General features: G+C 40.7%; 4 protein-coding genes across 4 annotated transcripts; 2 read left to right on the forward strand and 2 right to left on the reverse strand.

The window, feature by feature from the left end:
* Nucleotides 1–60: 60 nt before the first annotated feature.
* Nucleotides 61–1501, reverse strand: LOC130702521 (sentrin-specific protease 1-like). Its single transcript, XM_057524203.2, has 4 exons — nt 1404–1501; nt 806–1335; nt 325–738; nt 61–256 (listed from the first exon to the last, which is right to left on the reverse strand). The coding sequence occupies exons 2-4, from the start codon at nt 1187–1189 to the stop codon at nt 143–145; spliced, it is 912 nt and encodes a 303-aa protein (XP_057380186.1). The 5' UTR covers nt 1190–1335; nt 1404–1501; the 3' UTR covers nt 61–142.
* A 1564-nt stretch (nt 1502–3065) lies between these two features.
* On the forward strand, nt 3066–4302 carry LOC130702524 (uncharacterized). Its single transcript, XM_057524208.2, has 5 exons — nt 3066–3546; nt 3612–3680; nt 3738–3874; nt 3925–4068; nt 4154–4302. Exons 1-5 carry the CDS (start codon nt 3157–3159, stop codon nt 4227–4229), a joined length of 816 nt encoding a protein of 271 aa, XP_057380191.1. The 5' UTR covers nt 3066–3156; the 3' UTR covers nt 4230–4302.
* A 4262-nt stretch (nt 4303–8564) lies between these two features.
* On the reverse strand, nt 8565–9722 carry LOC130702526 (collagen alpha-1(X) chain-like). Its single transcript, XM_057524210.1, has 4 exons — nt 9525–9722; nt 9319–9459; nt 9211–9252; nt 8565–9142 (listed from the first exon to the last, which is right to left on the reverse strand). The coding sequence occupies exons 1-4, from the start codon at nt 9712–9714 to the stop codon at nt 8742–8744; spliced, it is 774 nt and encodes a 257-aa protein (XP_057380193.1). The 5' UTR covers nt 9715–9722; the 3' UTR covers nt 8565–8741.
* Nucleotides 9723–14583: 4861 nt separating this feature from the next.
* On the forward strand, nt 14584–18736 carry LOC130702548 (dnaJ homolog subfamily C member 2-like). Its single transcript, XM_057524233.2, has 10 exons — nt 14584–14761; nt 15224–15426; nt 15512–15587; nt 15695–15903; nt 16067–16245; nt 16339–16552; nt 17269–17528; nt 17629–18116; nt 18230–18396; nt 18541–18736. The coding sequence occupies exons 1-10, from the start codon at nt 14710–14712 to the stop codon at nt 18610–18612; spliced, it is 1920 nt and encodes a 639-aa protein (XP_057380216.1). The 5' UTR covers nt 14584–14709; the 3' UTR covers nt 18613–18736.
* The last annotated feature ends 1115 nt before the right edge of the window (nt 18737–19851 follow it).

Consider the following 19851-nt stretch of genomic DNA (forward strand, 5'->3'; position numbering starts at 1 on the left):
ATCCAACTCAGTTTTTTTTAAAGAATTCTATACAAAAACGGTACACTTTGAAAAATGAAGTATTTAAACTGGCAGCAAATCACGAAACGAAATAAAATAAATGAAACAATAGTGAAGGAAAGAAAACAATCGTAACACAACTTTAGGGAGAAATCAACGTCCTTGTCATAATTTCGTACATCATTCTTCGACGATAGTAAGGCATGTCCTTTTGTTTGAAACTCATCTTGCATTTACGCGATACATGTTCGGCATACTTGAAAACACATTGCAATCGTAATATTAATTTTAAAAAAATCGAAATTTTCAACATTCTTTGCATACCCGTAAGGTGAACATTCCACAGTCATAGAAATTCACCTGTTGTGGTATATTCTCTGCACATTCTAGTTTCCATTGTCCCACCCTCGTCACGCTTTTATTCTTCGCTTTACCTTCTGCTTCTATGTACATTTTCAAATTGTTAAGACATGTCTGGTCATTTCGTCCTTGGCTGTCATAATATCGAATTGTTTTTTCTTGTGGACAGATAGTGGCCAGAGACCAGTGACAACCAGAATGTACGGGGATCAGAATGACATCATTTTGGAAAAGATCCACAGCTTTTGTCCACCTTTCGAGAGCAGCATAGCCGGAACTCATCAACTTTGGATAGAAGAGTGTGTTGAAGGCAAATACTTTAGGACGTTCGTCTGGTTGGCTTCGCTCCACGATGAGAGATAAGTAAAAGTTGATAATCTTATTATAAAAAAGTAGGCATAAAAATCGAAAGGCAATCAAGGTTAACGTTCCATTTTCAATGTACCTGATCGTTGATCCAATTGCAATCAGCGAGTGTTTTGATATCTCGTCGAGTGATGGAAATGTTGAAAGCATTGCACAGAACTTGATCGTCATCAAAACAATTATCAAGGGCATAATCGATCAAGGTTTGCATTTCGGCCGTGATTTTGTGCAATCGTCGAGTCACTTTAGTTTCTTCTTTTTTCGTCCGTTTCGTCGAAGGATCCCGATTGACCGTTTTCAAAGGCATTCTGTCCGTTCGTAATTCTTCGAAATCGCTTTCCCATGATTGACGTCGTAACGATCCCCTAGGTTCACGTGTCGTAACGTGACCGGCCCGTAAAGCCTCTTGTTGCTTTGTCCACAAACAAAGACGTGGACGATTACGTTCTCGCAATTTGGACATCTTGTAACTGCCAGGCAGTTACTGAAATTGGCACATTAGATGCACTGAACAAGAATAATGAGTTTAAAAATCTAAATTTGTTTCATTCGATTTGCACCACGACAATAGGTTTTTTTACGCATGAAAAACTTGAAGAATTTAAAGGTCTGAAAAAGAAAAAGATTTGGCAATTAAAACAATAGGAACTTGTTGATTAAAAACAGCAATACTTTACTTGTTTTTCTATTTAAGAGCTAACGTACTTCAACGTGCCAGACTTGTGTTTGACAGACGAACTAGCCTGCAGTCAAAAGCGATGATGTCATTTCAAATTATTAATTCGGGTCATTTATCAAATGGAAATGTTTTAAGAACCATCATTCGTATTTATCCAACGAATTTTTAATTATTTGAGGGAGCTAGAAATAATTATTGATTTTTCCGAATTGAAGTCTGCACATTTGTCGATAGCGACGCTCCCTTGACATGAGAATTTTGCTTGGGAACAATGGTTAGAGAATGAGGGCGGTTTTGAATTGCAGCTTCTCCTTCCGAGGAATTCCATCTGTCAGTCTAATCATTGTTGAAACAAACCAGCCACCGTAAGCCAGAGATAAAATCCCAACGGTTGACAGCCACGCTACAAAACAATAACAATCCGTCACATAAACATGTGACTAACATGGTCGGACAGCTTGGGTTTATCGTCTTCAGCAAGGCGTCCAGAAAATAAATAGAAAAAATCCTGTCGATATTTACGTCCTAGCCCCTTTTTTTATTTTAATTGCGAGAAATTTGATTAATACTTAACTGATGCAAGTTATTTTTATAAATGCGAGAGAAATTAGTTTTCCATTAAGATTTCCGAATGTTTAAATCAAACGGTATTTATCAATCGTTAAGATCGAGGTTGTCAAATTCCTTAAAGTAAAGGACAATGTTTTCTAGAAAGCGTGAGTTCGATAGGGCAGCCGTATTTTGAGGTAGAAATAGAAACTCGTCGATGAAATCGTGCTGTGCAGTTTGAAAAAAAAGAAGGAACCTGATCGCATTACCCGACCAGCGCATCTTCCCTATTATAAAGGCTGGTCTTAAGGAAGCCCGTTATCCATCAAACCTGTCCTAGAAGCTCTTGTTGCTTCGTCTATAGATCACTGATGCACGGTGTTTCAAAAATAACTTTTAACCATATCAGTAGGCCGTGATCTCTCCGACTGTCACCCTGCTCCCTCCGACTGTACACAGACCAACTGTTCTTTTTTTAGTCTTTTTCAAAAATACATGGCCTTCAAAGTTCTGAAAGTGGCTGTGTTTACGGGTCGAAGGAACTTGAACAAGCCGGCACACAGAAAACACGTTTGACAAGCCGATTACAGCGCTGGGTAGTCCTAATAACTATAGCGTTTCTCAAATCACCAGAGACGTGAGTACGCGTTCCTCATTTGAATGAAAATTTGGGCTGCATCGCGTAGATTTCCACGTGACACATCTAAGCAATCACCGAACGACACTCACAACTACATTATTGCCAGGTCCTGTAAAGGGACTAGCACTCCAATGAACTCGCAGGCTCCCCCTGTATAGTCATGGCCCCTCAAAGTTATCGGACGCCTCTAATCAATCCGTCCCTATAAAGAACTGGTCGTACCCCGGTATCATCATCAGTCTCTAAATCACGCTATACCTTCTCAAAGTGCCTAACCCTTTTTTTTCTCATTTACCTGCCAACATTTCGTTCGATCGTAACAAGCCTGGATCGCTTCCGCGCTGCATCCTAAATGTTCGCAAAACTCACAATTTTCGTCTTTTTAAGTAAGCTGTCTTAATTTGAAACAAAACAAAAATAAAGGGAAAACAAAAATCATGTATTTTCTTTAAAAAATAAAAATGGTCGTTGAACATGATTTTAAACAGATTACCTTTACAGCAATTATTCGACATGGCCAATTGTATCGGCAACGGACCTGCCTCAATTTGAATTGCCCGCCATGGCATCCCACGCGAAGAAGAAGACGGTGGAGCCGCTGCTGCGTTTCCCTTTCATCCATTCTCTGGCCAATCCGTGCGGATTTGCGTTGAATTCAAATTCGTCCTTCCCGACTATACAAAGTTGGCTGACGGAACGACATGTGAACCACTACGAGACGACACCTGCTCCGCTGGGCAATCTGCGGACGCTAGACCTTAGCGGCGAATCGACGTTGGCCCAGCAGAGTCTTGCCTTTCTCATTCCATTCCGCGAAGTCCTATCGGCACCAAACGGCTCTCGCTATTCCGGTGTGAAATATTCCAGTGAAGACCAGCGTTCCTTGACGGAAGAATTGAAACTCGTCGTCACGGAAGCTGGGCATTTGATCCGCCGCATTTACGCGCCGTCGGTTAGTTTTCTTTTGTATCTGCATTTCCTAAATTGAACTCAATTGAATTCTTAAATTTTGTAAAGGGTTTACATAAATGCGGAGGTTTTCAATTGCAATCGTTGCCACAAGAGGATCTCATAGTTTCACCGACGGTAATCAAACATCCCCATTTTATAGATTGCAATAATTATATGTTATCATTGAAATAGGGTCAGATCCAACTGGAAGAAGTTTATCGCACTTTGATGATATTTTCTACTCATTTGCATTTGATGATTCGCGACGCGTATGAATCATCTCGATTTTGCCCGTCAGAGAACTACGTCCGCCTTCAAAACATGCAACAGTAAGCCAAATGTTACTGTTATCAATCACTCGGTTTAATTCGTTTGTTAGGTTAACCGGCAAAGTGGAAACGTCCATGTGCTTGATTTTGCATTCGGCTCTGGTGACGGAAAATTGCGATAACGTTAATTATTTCCGAGTGACGCGTCAAATTCTTCAATCGTACGTCCATCGCTATTACGATTGCTCTGCCAGGTATCGCAAGAGTAAATATTCATTTAAAGCTACAATTGGTTTTTAGCAGCTGCTGATTTAACCGAGTTTTATGTTGGGCAAATAGAGAAATTCGAAGATGTTTGGTGTTCCGTTACGGCGATCGAATTTTGAGTCTTCTCGAACGACATGTTCGATCGTAAAGACTGGACACACGCATTGAAATGGGAAATTGATTGCCCATCGTTATTCGGCGCTGCAAGTTTGAAAAAAAAAAATATACGTAGGCTTATTTTCAAAATTGTGTTTAATCGAACTGTTTTCCTTTTTTAGTTGGGTGGTTATCTTCTTGAATACGAGCCATTTTTATTTTTGGAGTTGAACAGTGGTTTTATCTTTACGGTGGAAGGTTCTAATTAGCAGTTTGGCTATCAAACCATTATTCAAGTAGTCGAACAATTCAAAAGCCAGAAGGAATAAATATTCAAGCATTCATTTATTCGTCATCCAACAAAATCTCTAACCCATTTGCTTCCATCCTCAACAGCCTGACCTACTCTGAGCTCACGAAAACTAGGCGTTGGCCGTGTCTCACGTACGCTGGGAACGTGTGCTCTCGTAAATTTGGCCTCTACGGCTTGGCAAAATTGAACAGTCAGCTCTGAACAGGATTTTCTCTGGTGCATCTTAACAAAACAAATTTCGAAGCTGGCTAACAAATGGATTCGCATGCACACGTGTGACACATGCTGGGCAAACCGTTTCGCACAAGGATTTGCTGTTCATCCAGTGGCTTCAGAGTTGACATCTTGTTAATGGAAAGACGACAAAGGTCCGGTTTTATTCAGAGTGCAAATGAATTCACGCGTTCACCGACTGGCTGGTAAGATTCAATTAAGCAAAATTATTAACTATCAACATTTCGCTGCTGGTTGTGACTGATAATTGGAACAACATCCGGGAATCAGCTTCCGCATTGCGTCTTAACGATGAGTTTCAACGAAAGTTAATGCCGCGTGCAGACATTCACGTGAAACGTCTGCTAAACGAGCAAATGTCAAAGTCATCGATCCAGAAAGGAGAAAAGAAAAAACTCGATTTACTTTTGCACGTTCTAAAAGGGAATTTACGTCGGCTAATTGAACGACTTGTTTTATACCGTCATAGTCACAGGCAAGTTCCATCCGAATAACTTGAGTCCTTACGTCTTTTCCCTTTTTTTCTGAGAAATCTGCACGCCCCAATAGTTTCTTCCTTGGCACGACATGGTAACGTATCGATCGTTAAACGAAGCTTCGTTTCCTTTCGCTTGTTATACGTTGATTTTTCACAACGATTTATTAGAAGCCTTACACGAGTTACTTGCTGCTCAATAGGCATGGACTCGCCTTTTACCTTCCCTATTCAAAGGAATGATGAAAACAAAAATTCATTAAGATTCAATATAGCAATTGAATGCCAACGCCGTCATAAGCCACTACGAAAAGGGGACTGGGAGAACATTTCCGTCTATTGCTAGACCTCCCGGAGCAACGCCCGCTCTATCATTTCCGTCCGCTATAGGAGCACTATCAACTCTATCTACTCTAGAGGGAACTTGAACTCCATCTTTTCTAGGAGGACCTGGTGGTCTAGACCGAACTGGGGAGACCAGGTAGTTCTAGCTCATTGGTCTTAATGGAGCTGAATCAAATGGCCAATGAAAAAAGGGAGAACTTCAAAAGATAAAAGTACTGGGGATCAACCGGTGGATTAGACGATGGATCATTAATGTTGAGAACGTGGTGATGAGGCATTAAATCCGGATAGTGTCCCTCTCTCGAAATAATTAAACATTATGATTTGCCGAGCTTTAACTGACATTTAGTTGTGCACTACCTTGTTGGGATGGCCATCACTTCAACGATTTTAGGCTCACCCTGGCCGGCTCTAGGGGAGGTGATTGGATAACAACAGCGGATAAAATGCTTATAAATAAGGATTGACCGCTAACTGGATTTGTTCTGACGTGGCCGACGGACGCCGAAAGTGAAAACAAAGAGGGTCACATTTCTTTGTTCGTGTTCGGCTGGCCAAGTGTATCCTCCCTTTTTTTTATACTTTCACGTTTCACACGACCTCTGTCTACACACGTTTTTTTTTTTTTTGCCTCTGTTATTGATCACGAAATTTTGTCAAGTGATGTCAATAAAACTGACGAGTCGTGGTTTTCTCTGATTTTATTCCGATATGTTTGATCCACAGAAAAAATCAAGTTGAATGACCATGTCATCAATAGAGAAAAAAATTATTATTCAGTGCTACCAATATTTTTTAGTTAGGTAGCCATTTGATACCGATTTCCTGATAAGCACAGCTCGATACTTAAGGCTTGATAGCCCCACAGTTTGTTTAGCTGTGCCAATTGACACACAATGGCAGATCAGGTGTTTCGTACGACCGAGTGAATGTCCTCAACGGTGCAGAAGAGGTTTCAAATTTAAGAATAATTGAGTGTGACATCATATTGTATTGAATCTAACTTAATTTCAACATTTGAATGGTTTTTTAATGATCTTTTAAACGCCCCCTTTTCCATCTTACAAAATGATCGTCCATCCTCTAACCTGTGTTCTTTGCAAATTCGTCTGCACTTGTCAATGGCCGTAGAGTCGTTTAACGAAAAATTACGTTTCGTATCCCTACCTACCTGATCTCATTACCTCAGACTAACACTCCGTTCACCAGTGCAGTCTGAGATTCAGTTGCATTATAAGAAGTTCGTGTAAAAGTGCGTTCACGTGTGAAAAACGACTGCGTTGAAAGGGTGATTTGACAGTTGCTTACGTACGGGCAGCTAACGAGCTGTTTGTCTCGATGTTAGCTGGGCTGGAAGTTGTCTGTAAGTATGAAATTTTCTCCTAAATCTCACCCTTATGTGTTACTTGTGAATTTGTAAGAATTCAACATACTTGTTTTAATTCATTTGCAGATTTAAAAGTATTTGTTTTAATTCTTGCAATTCAATATGATTGCTCAATTCTTTTTCAATCATCAAAAGTAAATGCAGATAATTACATTTTGGACTTGATGGTCCTCAAGTTTTACGATGAAAAGGCTAACGACCGTCTATAGAAATCAATTTTGGCTAATGACTGGCTGTTAATCTGTTGAACTATGTGCAACATGAACGGACGTCACGATGAACAACGTTGGGTATTCCACCACACGAAATGGAGCATGTAATCTAGATGATAAACCTTCCTTTTATAATTAACCAGCTAAACGTTCATCGACAGGTATTCCCCACGATTGTTTGGGACAGAGTATTAGTTGCACTGAAACCAGTTTGTTGGTGACGTCGGCGTCTCTGCAATCTAATCTCGAGGGTATAATGCTACGTCGGGATGAGTTTCACCTAGAATGACGTCAATTTTCAGTGGTAAGTCATTTACGATCTCATTATTAAGACAGTCTTTTTGATAACGTCGATTAGTTATTTCGTTTTTTCTTATTCTTTAAATTAAAAAGGGGATTATTTTAAGTAGTTAATGACTGTACAAACTAATGGAAAGTAGATACCTACTTATCCCAAGTCAAGTTCGAATCAATGGAGCTTGTCTTTGAACTGCATTTAAATCTGATTGCTATTGCGTTTATACATTATCACGCCGGTTAAATATCAATGAAGATTTTATCGTTGACGTTTTGGTATGCGTCGTGGACGTTCGCAGCACCTGCCACTTTTTTTTTTTAACTGGGCTTTTAAAGATGATCAATGAGCCATATTGGCCATCGGCCATAGGCTTTCGGGGGTCGCTGGGTCGTGAATAATTTATGTAAAAAGGTTCCATTTGCGGATCGGTTGACATTCACATCACGGTCGGTGTAGTTCTGAAAGACTTGCTAATCAAACTTTCATTTTTTTCGCGAATGTTCTCTGTTTTCTTTTGCAAAATGCAGTCGGCAAACAGCCGACACAGACTCATATTCCGATACACGTTTTGCTTTCATCCGACAAAGTTTGCAAACTAAAAAAAAAGCTTACAAATGTAGTGGCTCGGTACGAAATCCAATGTCGGGTGCTGGTGACGTGTAGATTCGTGATTCTTCCGTCCTAGGTGGAACGAACAAAAACTTAATTAATTTTCCTTTTTTGTGTGTTTTTAATATGTCGTTTACACCTGTTTCCTTTAGGAAGGGGAGCATCCGGCCGGAAGGTGACAGCGTCTGCCTTGGAAGATGTTTTTGAGAGGATGAAGGACGATCTCATTGAGTTGGGGCATCAAATCAATATGAATTCGTACGAAATTTCCACGACATTAAACGTAAATCCTGCCCTCTGAATGAATGAATCGTTCTTTCCATTAGCATGCAGCAGTGAATTCAAGGTATTTTTCTTTCCAATTCATTTAACTCTGTGCGTTCTTGATGACTCTGACGTACGGTGATTCATTCAATTGCTTTTCTTTAAGGAAACGTTCGTCATTGACTTTCCCAATTGATAGAAAATTTGACAATAATTCTAAAACCATTTTTATTTGATTCAATTCCAGCAGTATACCCAAAAGTAAGCAGTGGGCAATAATTAGTATTTCCATATAAAAACCAATCCAATTAAAAGAAATGCATTGAAACCGCCATCCAACAGAACCCCAAAGAAACTACGCTTTAATGTGTCATCGTTATGATGATTTTGTATCGTAAATTTTTTTTTTTGCAAGACACGGAACATTTCAAGCTGGTGTTCCTGGCTCACCAGGTAACCCCTGTAGACCTTGCTCACCAGGTGGTCCTTGTTCACCGGGAGTTCCAGGATCTCCATTAGTGCCGGGAGTGCCATCTACTCCTGGATTACCTGGGGTACCATCTACTCCTGGATTACCGGGGGTGCCATCTGCTCCGGGGTCACCTGGAGTCCCATCAACTCCTGGTGGGCCTTCGGGTCCAGGATCTCCGGGAGTTCCATCAGCTCCAGGAGCTCCATCATTTCCGGGCAGTCCGTTCGTTCCGGGCAGACCGTCAGCCCCGTCCTTTCCGGCAGGACCTGCAGGTCCAGGTGCCCCGGCAGGTCCTTGAGGACCGGGAGCTCCAGGAGGGCCGGCAGGACCTGCTGGTCCCGGTAGACCAGTTGGGCCTTTATTCCGAACAAAGTTAAGTATACAAATCTATCTTGAATGTAAAGAAACAATAAATGTCTTTTACCTTCAGGTCCTCTTGCTATGCCATTAAAGAACCTGATGGTGCCTTCAAAGAAAATCAGAGTTAAGTTTCGGAACGTTTTCTATTGATAATTCAATTGCTTTTAAATACTTGGTGTTTCCCTGTAGAGATCTTCGTTCTCTTGATACCCAAACAGCCTCCGGTCTACCGGTTGCAGGTCGTTTTGGCGTAACGTACCAACAGGTGGATACATTGGATAATACGTAGGCTGGTATTCGTGACGTCTTCCAACTACAAATAAATGAATACATTTACATAAATAATTTTATCAAATTGCAGGATATACTCGAGCTTACCTTGTTGGCGATAGTTGTACTGGTTGGTGTCTCCCGATCGCCTATAGGTCGACATGTAATGCGGGAAAACCAACGGATGTAAATGACCTATTTGATTTCCGTAGAAGTTAATCGGGAAAGGTTCGCTAACTTCCATCGAGCTGGTCGGCGTGAAGGCGATCACGCAGACACTGAATATGATTGACCACATTCTTTCGTTTTGTTCCTCGGACGATGATGTTGCCTTTCCTCGGCGAACGTCTTTTATATCTTGCGAGCCCCCGTCGAGGCCTTCGCCCGAGTAGCTGAAGGGCATCAGGTACAAATAATTCTTATTTTTCGTCTGGTTTTCGTTTATTTTGATTGTTCGTTTTAAATGAATTTATTCGCATTTTGCATTTTTGAACGGGTATATAATTTGCGGATAATGCAGACATTTCGTTCGGGATTGCTTGGTAATAATTCATTTCTTGAAAACCGTTAGCAGTTTCATTTCTGAAATCCATAGATTTTTTTCCCCCCAAATAGTTGAATTGCATTCAAATGTTTAATAAATTGAAAATCCTTGATATAGCGTCATCGTATTAAAACATCTAACGAAACTATTGAACTCTTCAAATTAGAAAAAAAAAGTGAACTGACATCTGGGAGGCCACTCGTCAATCCCGACGTGATTACCGTTGCTGTCAATCTCCTCTGATTTCACATCTTCACGAATTCATTTGATGGCGTAATAACTGGATACGTTGCCGACATCAGATTGAAAATACGGTTAGCACGCAAAGCAGTCGCTGACCTCTCGTAAGTTTTTAATTTAAAAAGAAAAAATAGTTCCCATAGGGTAATTACAGGTGTTTCTCACGGTTTGGCAAAAAAATCCAGTTTCAACATTCGAAATGTAAATAAAAATTCCTTGCGTTTTGTATATAGGGGGCTATCACGGAAGCTGTCACGTAGCCATGTAATTTTTTTTTTTACCTGTCTTTTCTAAAGCGGACACGTAGGCACGATCTACTCACGAAGTGTTTGCATCAGAGCAAGTGATTGGCACAGAATAGGATTGGTGGGAGTTGTGCTGTTTGAATCGTTCGCATCAAGTTCATAGACCCTCTGGAGTTAATTGTAAAATTGAAATGAATTCAAGGGCGTTCATTCTTTTTACAGAGGCGTTTAGTTGTCAAAAAGATGGTGATGGTTAACTAACCCAAGCCCAGCCAACATTATCCGGTGGGAAAGAGAAAACTATTTCATCGTGTTTGCCAAATTTCGAAACGTATTACATCCATTTTTTCTGTTTAGAACGCAATTTCGGGTTTTCGCGCAATAGATGCGTGACAATCAACACTAGCGCAGTCCCTCTTCTACGCGACAGTATCCGGAAGGAAAGTATCCATCTCATTTCCAATCATGTTGGACGAAAGGATCGATTGACGCAAATCTTTCCAAGCTGGCAAACGGATTGTTCCAAGTCTGTATACAAGCGAGCGCTTGTCCACAGCTGACAACGATCGACTCCGACACACACACATTACACAGGAAAAGGTAATTTTTTTTTGTATGTCATTGCTCCGGAATTCTCGATGGCGTTCACGATGACCCCGCGATCGATGGATTGGGAAAAAGCTGTTTGCTCGCTAAGGTACCTCACTCTGAACTCTGGACAACAACGAAACATTGGTTTTCATTTTTATTTTCTATCAAAGAGAGAACATGATTTTGGATATTGGCCATCGGGTCAATCGATTTCATCTACGCAACCGTCTGCGTAATTCACGATGATTTGTATTGGCTCGATGGTAATCGAACGCGAGCGACAGCTGTCGATGGAAATGACGGAACTAGATTTCCTGTTGCCGAACCGGCCGGAGGGACAATTTGAAAAGAGACACGCTATGTGGTACAGTATTTCAAAAGATGATTGAAATTTGTGTGCGTATTTCTTTTTTTTTTTTTCTTTTTGTATTTGTGATTATTCGGTTGTGTAGGTGATGATGACATTGAGCTCTGCTATGGAGGTAATCTATTTGCATAATCCATTACAAACGTGGGCAATGAGGAGAAAGGTATTTGCAATTCATCGTATTGTGGAAGATTGATTGAGAGAACAAAAAGCTCTTTTTCAAGAGCAATGCGTCAACAAATCAATCTCATTGGCGATGATGGATTAATTTTTTAAACTGATTAATAAGTGACATTTGCAGGAGTAAGCACTTTGGAAAAGGTTGTTCAGGAGTGTTCGTTTTCTAATTTCGTGATGCACATCAGGTTTGATATCAAAGTTCTCGTTGTATTCAACTTGACTCACATGTTTTGACATTTAAATTTCTCCAATTCAAGGTGAACTCGTTGGCCGGATTGTTACATCATGACACACGTAACAGACGATGGGTATGAATTCATCATCGAAAAATGGGCATTCGTCATTTTCGCTTTTGCCTTCGGTGAGTTGTTGTGAGTTCAAACAGTATGGCTATCATTGTTATCGATAAAAAAAACAATTTCAATAACTACCTGTCTGTCTGTGGAGAGACAGTTTAAAAAAAAAGACAGTTTTCTTTTATTCGAAAAATGGGAAAGTGATGGCTTTACGTAGATAACGAAGAGGGTGGGAATGAAAATGGTCAGACGAAAATAGGTTGCATCATTATTTTTCTTTGTAGGAAGGAACTGGATTCTTGTCGCTTCTTACCACGATCACGTATCTATATAGGTTCTATAAATAAACTAGACATCCCGAGTGGATGCCTTTTTTTAATTTAAGGGAGATTCTGTTTCGATATAGATGACATAAGTCTAGACATTGTGTGTTGTCGTGGATATAAATAAATATTCTATATTTAAACCTTTTTCTCCAGGAAAAGGTTTTTCCCAAGATGTTATTCAACGATCTGATTTGAATTTTTTCATTATGGCCTTTTTCCTCATGGCTTGAAGAGTTGTTTTCTTCGAATATTAGGGCTTCCGCTCATCATTTTGGACGGGACATTGTTCAATCCATTGTAATTAGAAACTCGTCTGCACGAAAATTCTCAAATTCTTCAACTTTCCCTTTTTTATTCTTTGTTATTCGATCTATCGCATCCCATGAAAGTGGAATATTCAAAACACTTTTGAAATACTAGAAATTCATTAAGCACTTTACAATCCTTAACAAGAATTGTAAATCGTTTGTGGGAAATCGACGCGTCGTCGGCCATTTTAATGTCGTGCATTCTGAACAGGATTTCCTTCATCCACAGTTTTTATAACTGGAATGTCTCGTCACGTAATGGAAATACTGGGTGATTTAAATGTTGAACAACGATGACTGCATAAAAGAGAAAACAACTGTAACACAAAGACGAAATCTAACTCTACCTGCGTATTTCATCTAGGGTCATTAGGTTCGAATGCATGGACTGGACGGCTTTCACACGATGAAAGACGATTCAATTAACTGGACAAAGGTAGGCATTCAATTTATACTGTCGTTCCAATCGACTATCACGTACGCACAAGAGAATCGTAATCCAATTGGGTCGCATTTATTGAATGTGATGTGTGTCAAATATATGGGCTCATTTAGTTTCGATTATCGATTGCATTTTTCCGTTGAAATGCTCAGATCCAGAATGCTGATTTTGTCTCGTTTTCAATCAACAAAGAACGATTTTAATTGGCAGGAAACCACCACTTGGCTCAAATGTCTTCCGGAAGACTTGCTGAACAATCACAACATGTGCAAGGTGAACGGAGACACCCAAACCTGTTGATGTTTATAAACGACAGGTCGAATAGAACAATATGCAATTAAAATAGTCTGCTCCAAAGAGTTTAAACATCACTAACCAACCGATTTCCCCATAACCACAAACGACTCCATAGTTACCTAAAAATCGGTTTAAAAAGACCTTTTTTTAAAAAATATATATATATATATATATTATTGTACCCACCAACGAATAATTGCCGACATACACACTCTACGTGTGTATGTGTTTAACCAAGCAAACTCAGCAGTTTCTTTCTCTTGGTTGCACCTATTTTTTTGTTTGTATATAGTGCAAAGACGTGTGTGTGTGGAGCAGTAGTTGGAAACGTTACATCCAGTTGGCGAACGCCACAGCAGACAATTGAGAGGCGCTTCGTCAGTAAAAGTCCTAATGGGATTGAGCAGAACGTGAGTCGGAAGCGTCGGGCCAATTTCTCTTTTCTGAGTTGTGTCTATGCGTTCGTGTGTCAATGAAAGCGCCATGTGGACGTCAAGAGAAATAAAAAAAATCGACCGAGATTTTCATGATGAGTCAGCGAACAGCCATACTGCAAATTCACAATAATTTCATGAAAAAATGGCTTTTAACTGTCCTTTGTTTGTTCGTGTACAAAGATAGGTACTTAACTTGAATAAATGTTCTTGATTATGACAACTAAGAGCAAAGTCCTTTGAGCAAAGTTTTCTGTTCGTACTCTGTAACCTTTTATTCCTGGAAGAAAGGGCCACAGGGCATTTTGGAGTTGCTTTTCTAGTCCCTTCCTTTTTCCGCGAAAAACTTTGGTTCTCTGATAAAAAGTCGAAAATTATTCCTGAGCTTTACTTTTCCTCAAAAAGAAATCTGGTACATTGGCGGGAAAAGTTTCTGTTTAGGGTACAGTTTCTTTTTCTTTCGTCCATCTAGTCGACCTTCATTCGAGTTTGACTTTGAAACCGGTAACATCGCTGCACTTTCTGTACCAGTAAGTCTTTGTTTTTATTCACATTTTTAGTTAACTGTTTGTTTCATGGTTTAGTTTAAAATGTGCAATTCTTTGAAAGGTCACAAACTCATTGTTAAAATGAAAAGTTAGAAGGTTAGAACTAGACCCTAACCGTATCACTTATTTCTTCTGCTATCGAGACACCTTATACATTACTCAACTCGAAACTTGCATTGAAATGGGCTGCATAATTGAGTAGCCTAAAGTTGGATGTTACTTTTATTGGGCTTCGGTGTATGCTTCTAGATTACTGGGCTTAAATATTAGACAATGAAAGGCGTGAAGTTCGATTTGGCAATTTCGCATTTAATTTGAATATGAGACTACATTTCTAGCAACCGACAACGCTGGAATAAGTTGTCTGCTACAACGGCATGCTTTGAGTTGAGTCGGGAAGATTGTCGGTTCTTGGGCACATTATAGGTGTTTGAAAGCCGGAAAAAACAATTTGAATCAAATAAAATTTTAAAGAATGGTAGAAATACAGACCGTGGGGCACAGTGAAGTCTTTCGTAAATTATCCAGTGAGTGCAGCATTTGAAAGTATCTAATTATTCTCTTAAATTCCATTGTAAAATGTCTAATTTTACCTGTTTCTTGACTTTGGCAAACCACATTTCAAATTCTTTTTGGCATACGGATATTTTGTTGGTTGAAACCTTTTATATATTTCACCAGCTAGAGAATACTGTATGTTCTGTTCAAAATGGTGTGATCGTTGCAGTGTGTGTCAGCGTAACTGAGAGAAAATTGCTAAGCTAAGTGAAACTAAATCGTAAGAACATTGGTTGATCATCTACCAAATTATTTCACCATCAATGAGAAACCTTGTAACTATTCTGTTATTTAAACACTTTTGGAAAAGGTTATCTCAGTGGGGTTCACACAGTGAAATTGTTTGTTGAGACAAGTTAGCTGTATAAGAATGATCCTGTGTTGCACTGAATCTATGAATAATTACAAAGCAGCACCATAATCTTTTCTAGGTCCTTACCACACAGATGTCGAACCAGTTGGTCGCTGGTTCAGAGCTTGGTGGTACCACCATCAGAGAAATGGAACTCTTTCAGGTGAAGGGCTCTCTTTTGCAGAGTCTGGAAGCCAATCTGATGAGGAGGTAGAATGTTCTACTGTTGAAATTGAAGATGATGTTGACTACCTCAGAAGTCTAGATCCTAAAGAATGGAAAGTAAGTTGATATTTTAAAAACCTGTCCCATGCATTACCAGGCACCATCTATCATGATGTGAACCCACTCGTGTGTTTATTATTAGGATCAAGACCACTATGCAGTGCTGGGCCTGAAGAAAGTTCGGATTAACGCCACAGAAGATGACATCAAACGAGCGTGTAAGTGATGAATGGCACTACTAGAAAGACGTCCTTACAAATGATGTATCATTGTTTGTACCCTCCTTTTCTTTCACTGGACTTATTTTTTTCTTCCCTTCTTCTAGACCGGCAGAAAGTTTTACGCCACCACCCTGACAAGCGGAAAGCAGCCGGAGAAGAGGTTCGAGCCGACGACGATTATTTCACTTGCATAACTAAAGCTTACGAAACGCTGAGTGTAGCGTCGAAGAGGCGCGCATACGATTCAGTCGATTCTGAATTCGACGACGAAGTTCCATCTAGCAACGCATCCAACAAATCCCGTTTCTTTGAGGTAAAACGCCATAACAATGAATGAATAATTTCTACATCTACTTTTTGTTGGCGGAGGGACGTTGATTAATTCAATAGTCGCACGCAAAGTAGCGGAAAGAGAGTGAACATTGACTAATGATGGTTAGAGCTGGTATGATAGATGGTGTTATTATTTTGTTTAGGTGTTCGGTCCCGTCGTAGCGGCGAACGCGCGTTGGTCCGTCAGGAGCAACGTCCCCCAACTGGGCGACATCAATTCATCGCGCGATCACGTTGAAAACTTTTACGATTTTTGGTACAATTTTGAATCGTGGCGCGAATTTTCCTACCTCGACGAAGAGGAGAAAGACAAAGGCCAAGAGTAAGCAACTTTTAATTTAAAAAAAAAAGAAACGAACTATTTTATTGATTTGTTTTTTTCCCGCCTTTCACTGTCAATGTGTGCGGCCACCAGTCGCGAGGAGCGGCGATGGATCGAGAAGCAGAACAAGGCGGAGCGAGCTCGGAGGAAAAAAGAGGAGATGAGTCGACTGCGTTCGCTGGTGGATGCCGCCTACGCCTGCGATCCCCGTATCCTGCGTTTCAAAGAGGAGGACAAACAAAAGAAATTGGACGCTAAAAAAGCTAAACAAGATGCGGTTCGAGCCCGGCAGGAGGAGGAGGAGAGGGTACATAAACACGTTCTCTCTTTACCCAACTCTGATGCCGGGGGAGGGTCGTTGGTACTAGACACATAATGTCCGTGAGAGAGACACGATGATGATGTGTACTAATGCGTTTGATTAAGTACTTTTGCCCATGGGTGTGTGTGTATAGGAGGAGGGGGAGGAAGAAGAGGATTCTTCTTTTTTTTTTTTATTTCCGTGTTGTAGTAAATCCGATTACTGCTCGGCAGGAGGTCCTTTTTCTTCGAGGGTGGCCCGTATGTTTTGCTGCCGGAATGCCTTTTGATTGATTTCGTGTCACCATTTATCCTTTACCCCGGATGGCATGGGGGGGGGCTTTTCTTTACTGGCCTTACGGCCGTTATTGGCAATCAATCCGCTCTTTTACCCCTTTTCTTCGTCTCTCTCTCTCACTATGTATGGTCTGTCTTGTATGTGTCGTAACGACGAAAATCATCACTTTTTGATAGAGAGGATGAGCAAAAAAAAAGAAGAATGGCATTTTCTGCTTAACCGGTTTGCAGGCCATGTGTGACGCAGAGGGAAAGATCCTAATCGCAGGGCTGTCCCTTCGTTGTATTCCATCATTGCGTGTGTGTGTGTAGATGCACAGCTTCTTTTTTAACGAGCGGCCTCCGGTTGTCTATTTCTTTTATATATTTTTTTGCTATATGATCATTTTTTTTTCTCTTTCTTGTGATGGCAAAAAAAAAAAAAAGAGACGGAAAGAAGAAGAAGAGAATAAGCTGAGGATCAAGCGCGAAGCAGAAGAAGCGGCCAAGGCCCGGCAGGATGCGGCCAAGCGCGAGAAGGAGAACGCCAAGCGGGCGTTAAAACGCGAACGGAAACAGTTGCAGAACTACGGCAAGCAATTCAATTACTTTGTCGGTCGCCCTACGACTACTGCTGCGGATGAAGCGGAACTCGTCAACCGGATGGCGGATCTTGATCGCCTCTGTGAGCTGCTTACCATTGACGAGTACAAAATTCATTTTGTTTAATGGAAATCGATGAATATTTTTTATTTATTATTTTTTTTTTTTTCAATTGAAAATTGTTCCCCCTTTTTTTGTCTTCAGGTTGGATAAACTCAACAAAAAGATGGCGAGTCTGTCGGTCGATTCGTCCGATCAAGGTCGTCCCATATTTGATGAAGCCGTGGCCGAATTGAATCGTCGCATTGACGAAGAGAAGCAACAACATTTGCAGGGCGGCGTCAGCAGCCAATCGGCCGGTGTAGGTAACGTTGGCGGAGGCAGCGGCAAGAAGAAAGGCGGCGCCAACCAGTGGAGCCCCGAAGAGCTGAATCTTCTTATCAAAGCCGTCAACCTCTTCCCGGCCGGCACCAATCAGCGATGGGAAGTGGTGGCCAACTTTATCAACCAGCACCACGGCGGCAATCGGTCGGCTAAAGAAGTTTTGGCCCAAGCCAAAGAGCTCCAGCAAAGCGACTTTTCCCGTTCGGCTTTAAAAGAAGCGGCCAACAAGGCGGCCTACAACAAGTTTGAAAAGGAGTCCAAGGCCGGAGTCGCTTCCGAGGAATCGATTCCGTCTGAACGCTACGAAAGTAAAAGTCTGAATATTCTCTTTCTTTTTGATTTATGACGGGCACACGTCATGGATCCATCGGTCATCGAACAATGTAACATTATTATTTTTTTATACTTTTATTTGGTGCAGCTCCGGCCGAACAGCTAGGAATCAATTTAACGCCATGGTCGGCCGAAGAGCAGCGCTTGTTGGAGCAGGCCCTGAAAACCTATCCGGCTTCTGTGACAGATCGGTGGGACCGAATTGCCGAGGCCATTCCGAATCGATCGAAGAAAGAGTGCATGAAGCGATACAAGGTATATTTGTTTTCTTTTTTTTTTTTCTTTTTTCTTTATTGGTGTAGGAGGGGTAGTGACTTTTTCTTTTACATCCCTCGCCCGCTTAAAGTTTTTTGCTGTTCATTCTTGGGAATCATTTTTTTTTTTTTTCCGTGTGTTTAGGAATTGGTGGAACTTGTTCGAGCTAAAAAGACGGCCCAAGCAGCCGTTGGTCCAGCTGCTACAAAGAAATGATTTTTTTTTTTTTTTTAAACGTCTTTTTTCCTAATATTTTTGTTTCTAGCAGGACATGATGTGTAACCTTATCTTTCAAAAGAGAAACACTGTCACCTCATCGATAATTTTTTTTTTTTCGTTTCCTCCCTTGATAGGCAAAAACAAATTCATTCATGATAATTAAACAAATTGAAGAAACAAAAAAAAAAATACAATTGCGTACGTCATATGTTTTTCCAGTTGGCTTCAGCACTGCACGTTTTCGGTACATAGGTAATTTTGATTTTTTTTTCAATTCTTTTTCTTTTATGTTGGTAATGTGTTTAATCTTTTTTTTATTTTAAAGTTATCTCCTCACGTATGTGATAATCTTGTTGAGCGCTGTTTTATCCCCCCCGCCTGTCCGCCCATCTCTTTTGTGTCGTGCGGTTGGAACGATTTTTTGTCTGGCGCATTTGGGGGCGAATCATCGCTTATTTGCACGATAGAAAGACTTGCGATGGGCGTCGTTGCCAATGTGCAACACACGAGAAGAGGCGGGGGTAGTAACTCTTGACGTATTTATTATTCAGTAAGACACGCGATTTTTTTTTTGTTGTTGTTGTCCGGCTAGAAGAAGAACTTTGCGATGGGAGTAGACACTTTTGAATTGTTAACAGCCATCGATGCGTCGCCAAGACAAGCTTTGAAAGGTACGTATTAAATAAAGGCGAGCATATGGGCTTGAAAAAAAAAAAGGGGGGAGTGTGTGGTCAAATATGTAAAGGATGGTTGTTGTTGTGATTTAAAATTTTATATGCATGTATCGCGGCTGTTTTTAAAGCTTTGAATAGGTAATGAAGAACGCGAGTGAGAGAGGGAAAGAGAAAACATTGGTGTGGTGTCTAATGGATGGACGGTAAGGTACACTGGACACGCCATGGAAACAAAACTTTGCCTGGAAAAAGCACTTAAAGGGGCACAGCGCGTTTGCACCAAAGGGTGTCGCCCCATCGCAATGTCAATCTGATGTCGAACGGGTTTGTTTTAACGGCACCAAAAACATTTTTCTTTTATTTTTCATATGAATCGCCCCATTTTTTGTTTTTTGTTTTTCACGAGAGACAGGTGGCTCAATTTATTTTAATCGTTGAACAAGAGCCTACGATGACTTCTAAGAAAAAGCTCTTTGTTTTTTCTTTAGAAAAGAGGATGTTAGGAGCTGTCGTGATGGAGACACACTGAGAGCGCAAGGCATTTGATGTTTTTGGTAAGCAA

This window comes from Daphnia carinata, chromosome 6 (assembly GCF_022539665.2).
Source record: "Daphnia carinata strain CSIRO-1 chromosome 6, CSIRO_AGI_Dcar_HiC_V3, whole genome shotgun sequence".
Taxonomy (NCBI): domain Eukaryota; kingdom Metazoa; phylum Arthropoda; class Branchiopoda; order Diplostraca; family Daphniidae; genus Daphnia; species Daphnia carinata.

What these genes read in the sequence shown, in the direction of transcription:
- LOC130702524 (XM_057524208.2), top strand. Translation starts at nt 3,157, where the DNA reads ATGGCATCCCACGCGAAGAAGAAGACGGTGGAGCCGCTGCTGCGTTTC. An exon ending in ATCTCATAGTTTCACCGACG is followed by an intron (nt 3,681 to 3,737) that starts GTAATCAAACAT and finishes TCATTGAAATAG; the next exon opens with GGTCAGATCCAACTGGAAGA. An exon ending in CGCCTTCAAAACATGCAACA is followed by an intron (nt 3,875 to 3,924) that starts GTAAGCCAAATG and finishes TTCGTTTGTTAG; the next exon opens with GTTAACCGGCAAAGTGGAAA.
- LOC130702548 (XM_057524233.2), top strand. Translation starts at nt 14,710, where the DNA reads ATGGTAGAAATACAGACCGTGGGGCACAGTGAAGTCTTTCGTAAATTA. An exon ending in AGTCTTTCGTAAATTATCCA is followed by an intron (nt 14,762 to 15,223) that starts GTGAGTGCAGCA and finishes AATCTTTTCTAG; the next exon opens with GTCCTTACCACACAGATGTC. An exon ending in AGATGACATCAAACGAGCGT is followed by an intron (nt 15,588 to 15,694) that starts GTAAGTGATGAA and finishes CCCTTCTTCTAG; the next exon opens with ACCGGCAGAAAGTTTTACGC.
- LOC130702526 (XM_057524210.1), bottom strand. Translation starts at nt 9,714, where the DNA reads ATGTGGTCAATCATATTCAGTGTCTGCGTGATCGCCTTCACGCCGACC. An exon ending in GTACAACTATCGCCAACAAG is followed by an intron (nt 9,460 to 9,524) that starts GTAAGCTCGAGT and finishes ATTTATTTGTAG; the next exon opens with TTGGAAGACGTCACGAATAC. An exon ending in CATAGCAAGAGGACCTGAAG is followed by an intron (nt 9,143 to 9,210) that starts GTAAAAGACATT and finishes TTCGGAATAAAG; the next exon opens with GCCCAACTGGTCTACCGGGA.
- LOC130702521 (XM_057524203.2), bottom strand. Translation starts at nt 1,189, where the DNA reads ATGTCCAAATTGCGAGAACGTAATCGTCCACGTCTTTGTTTGTGGACA. An exon ending in GCAATTGGATCAACGATCAG is followed by an intron (nt 739 to 805) that starts GTACATTGAAAA and finishes TTTTATAATAAG; the next exon opens with ATTATCAACTTTTACTTATC. An exon ending in GTGGAATGTTCACCTTACGG is followed by an intron (nt 257 to 324) that starts GTATGCAAAGAA and finishes TGTGTTTTCAAG; the next exon opens with TATGCCGAACATGTATCGCG.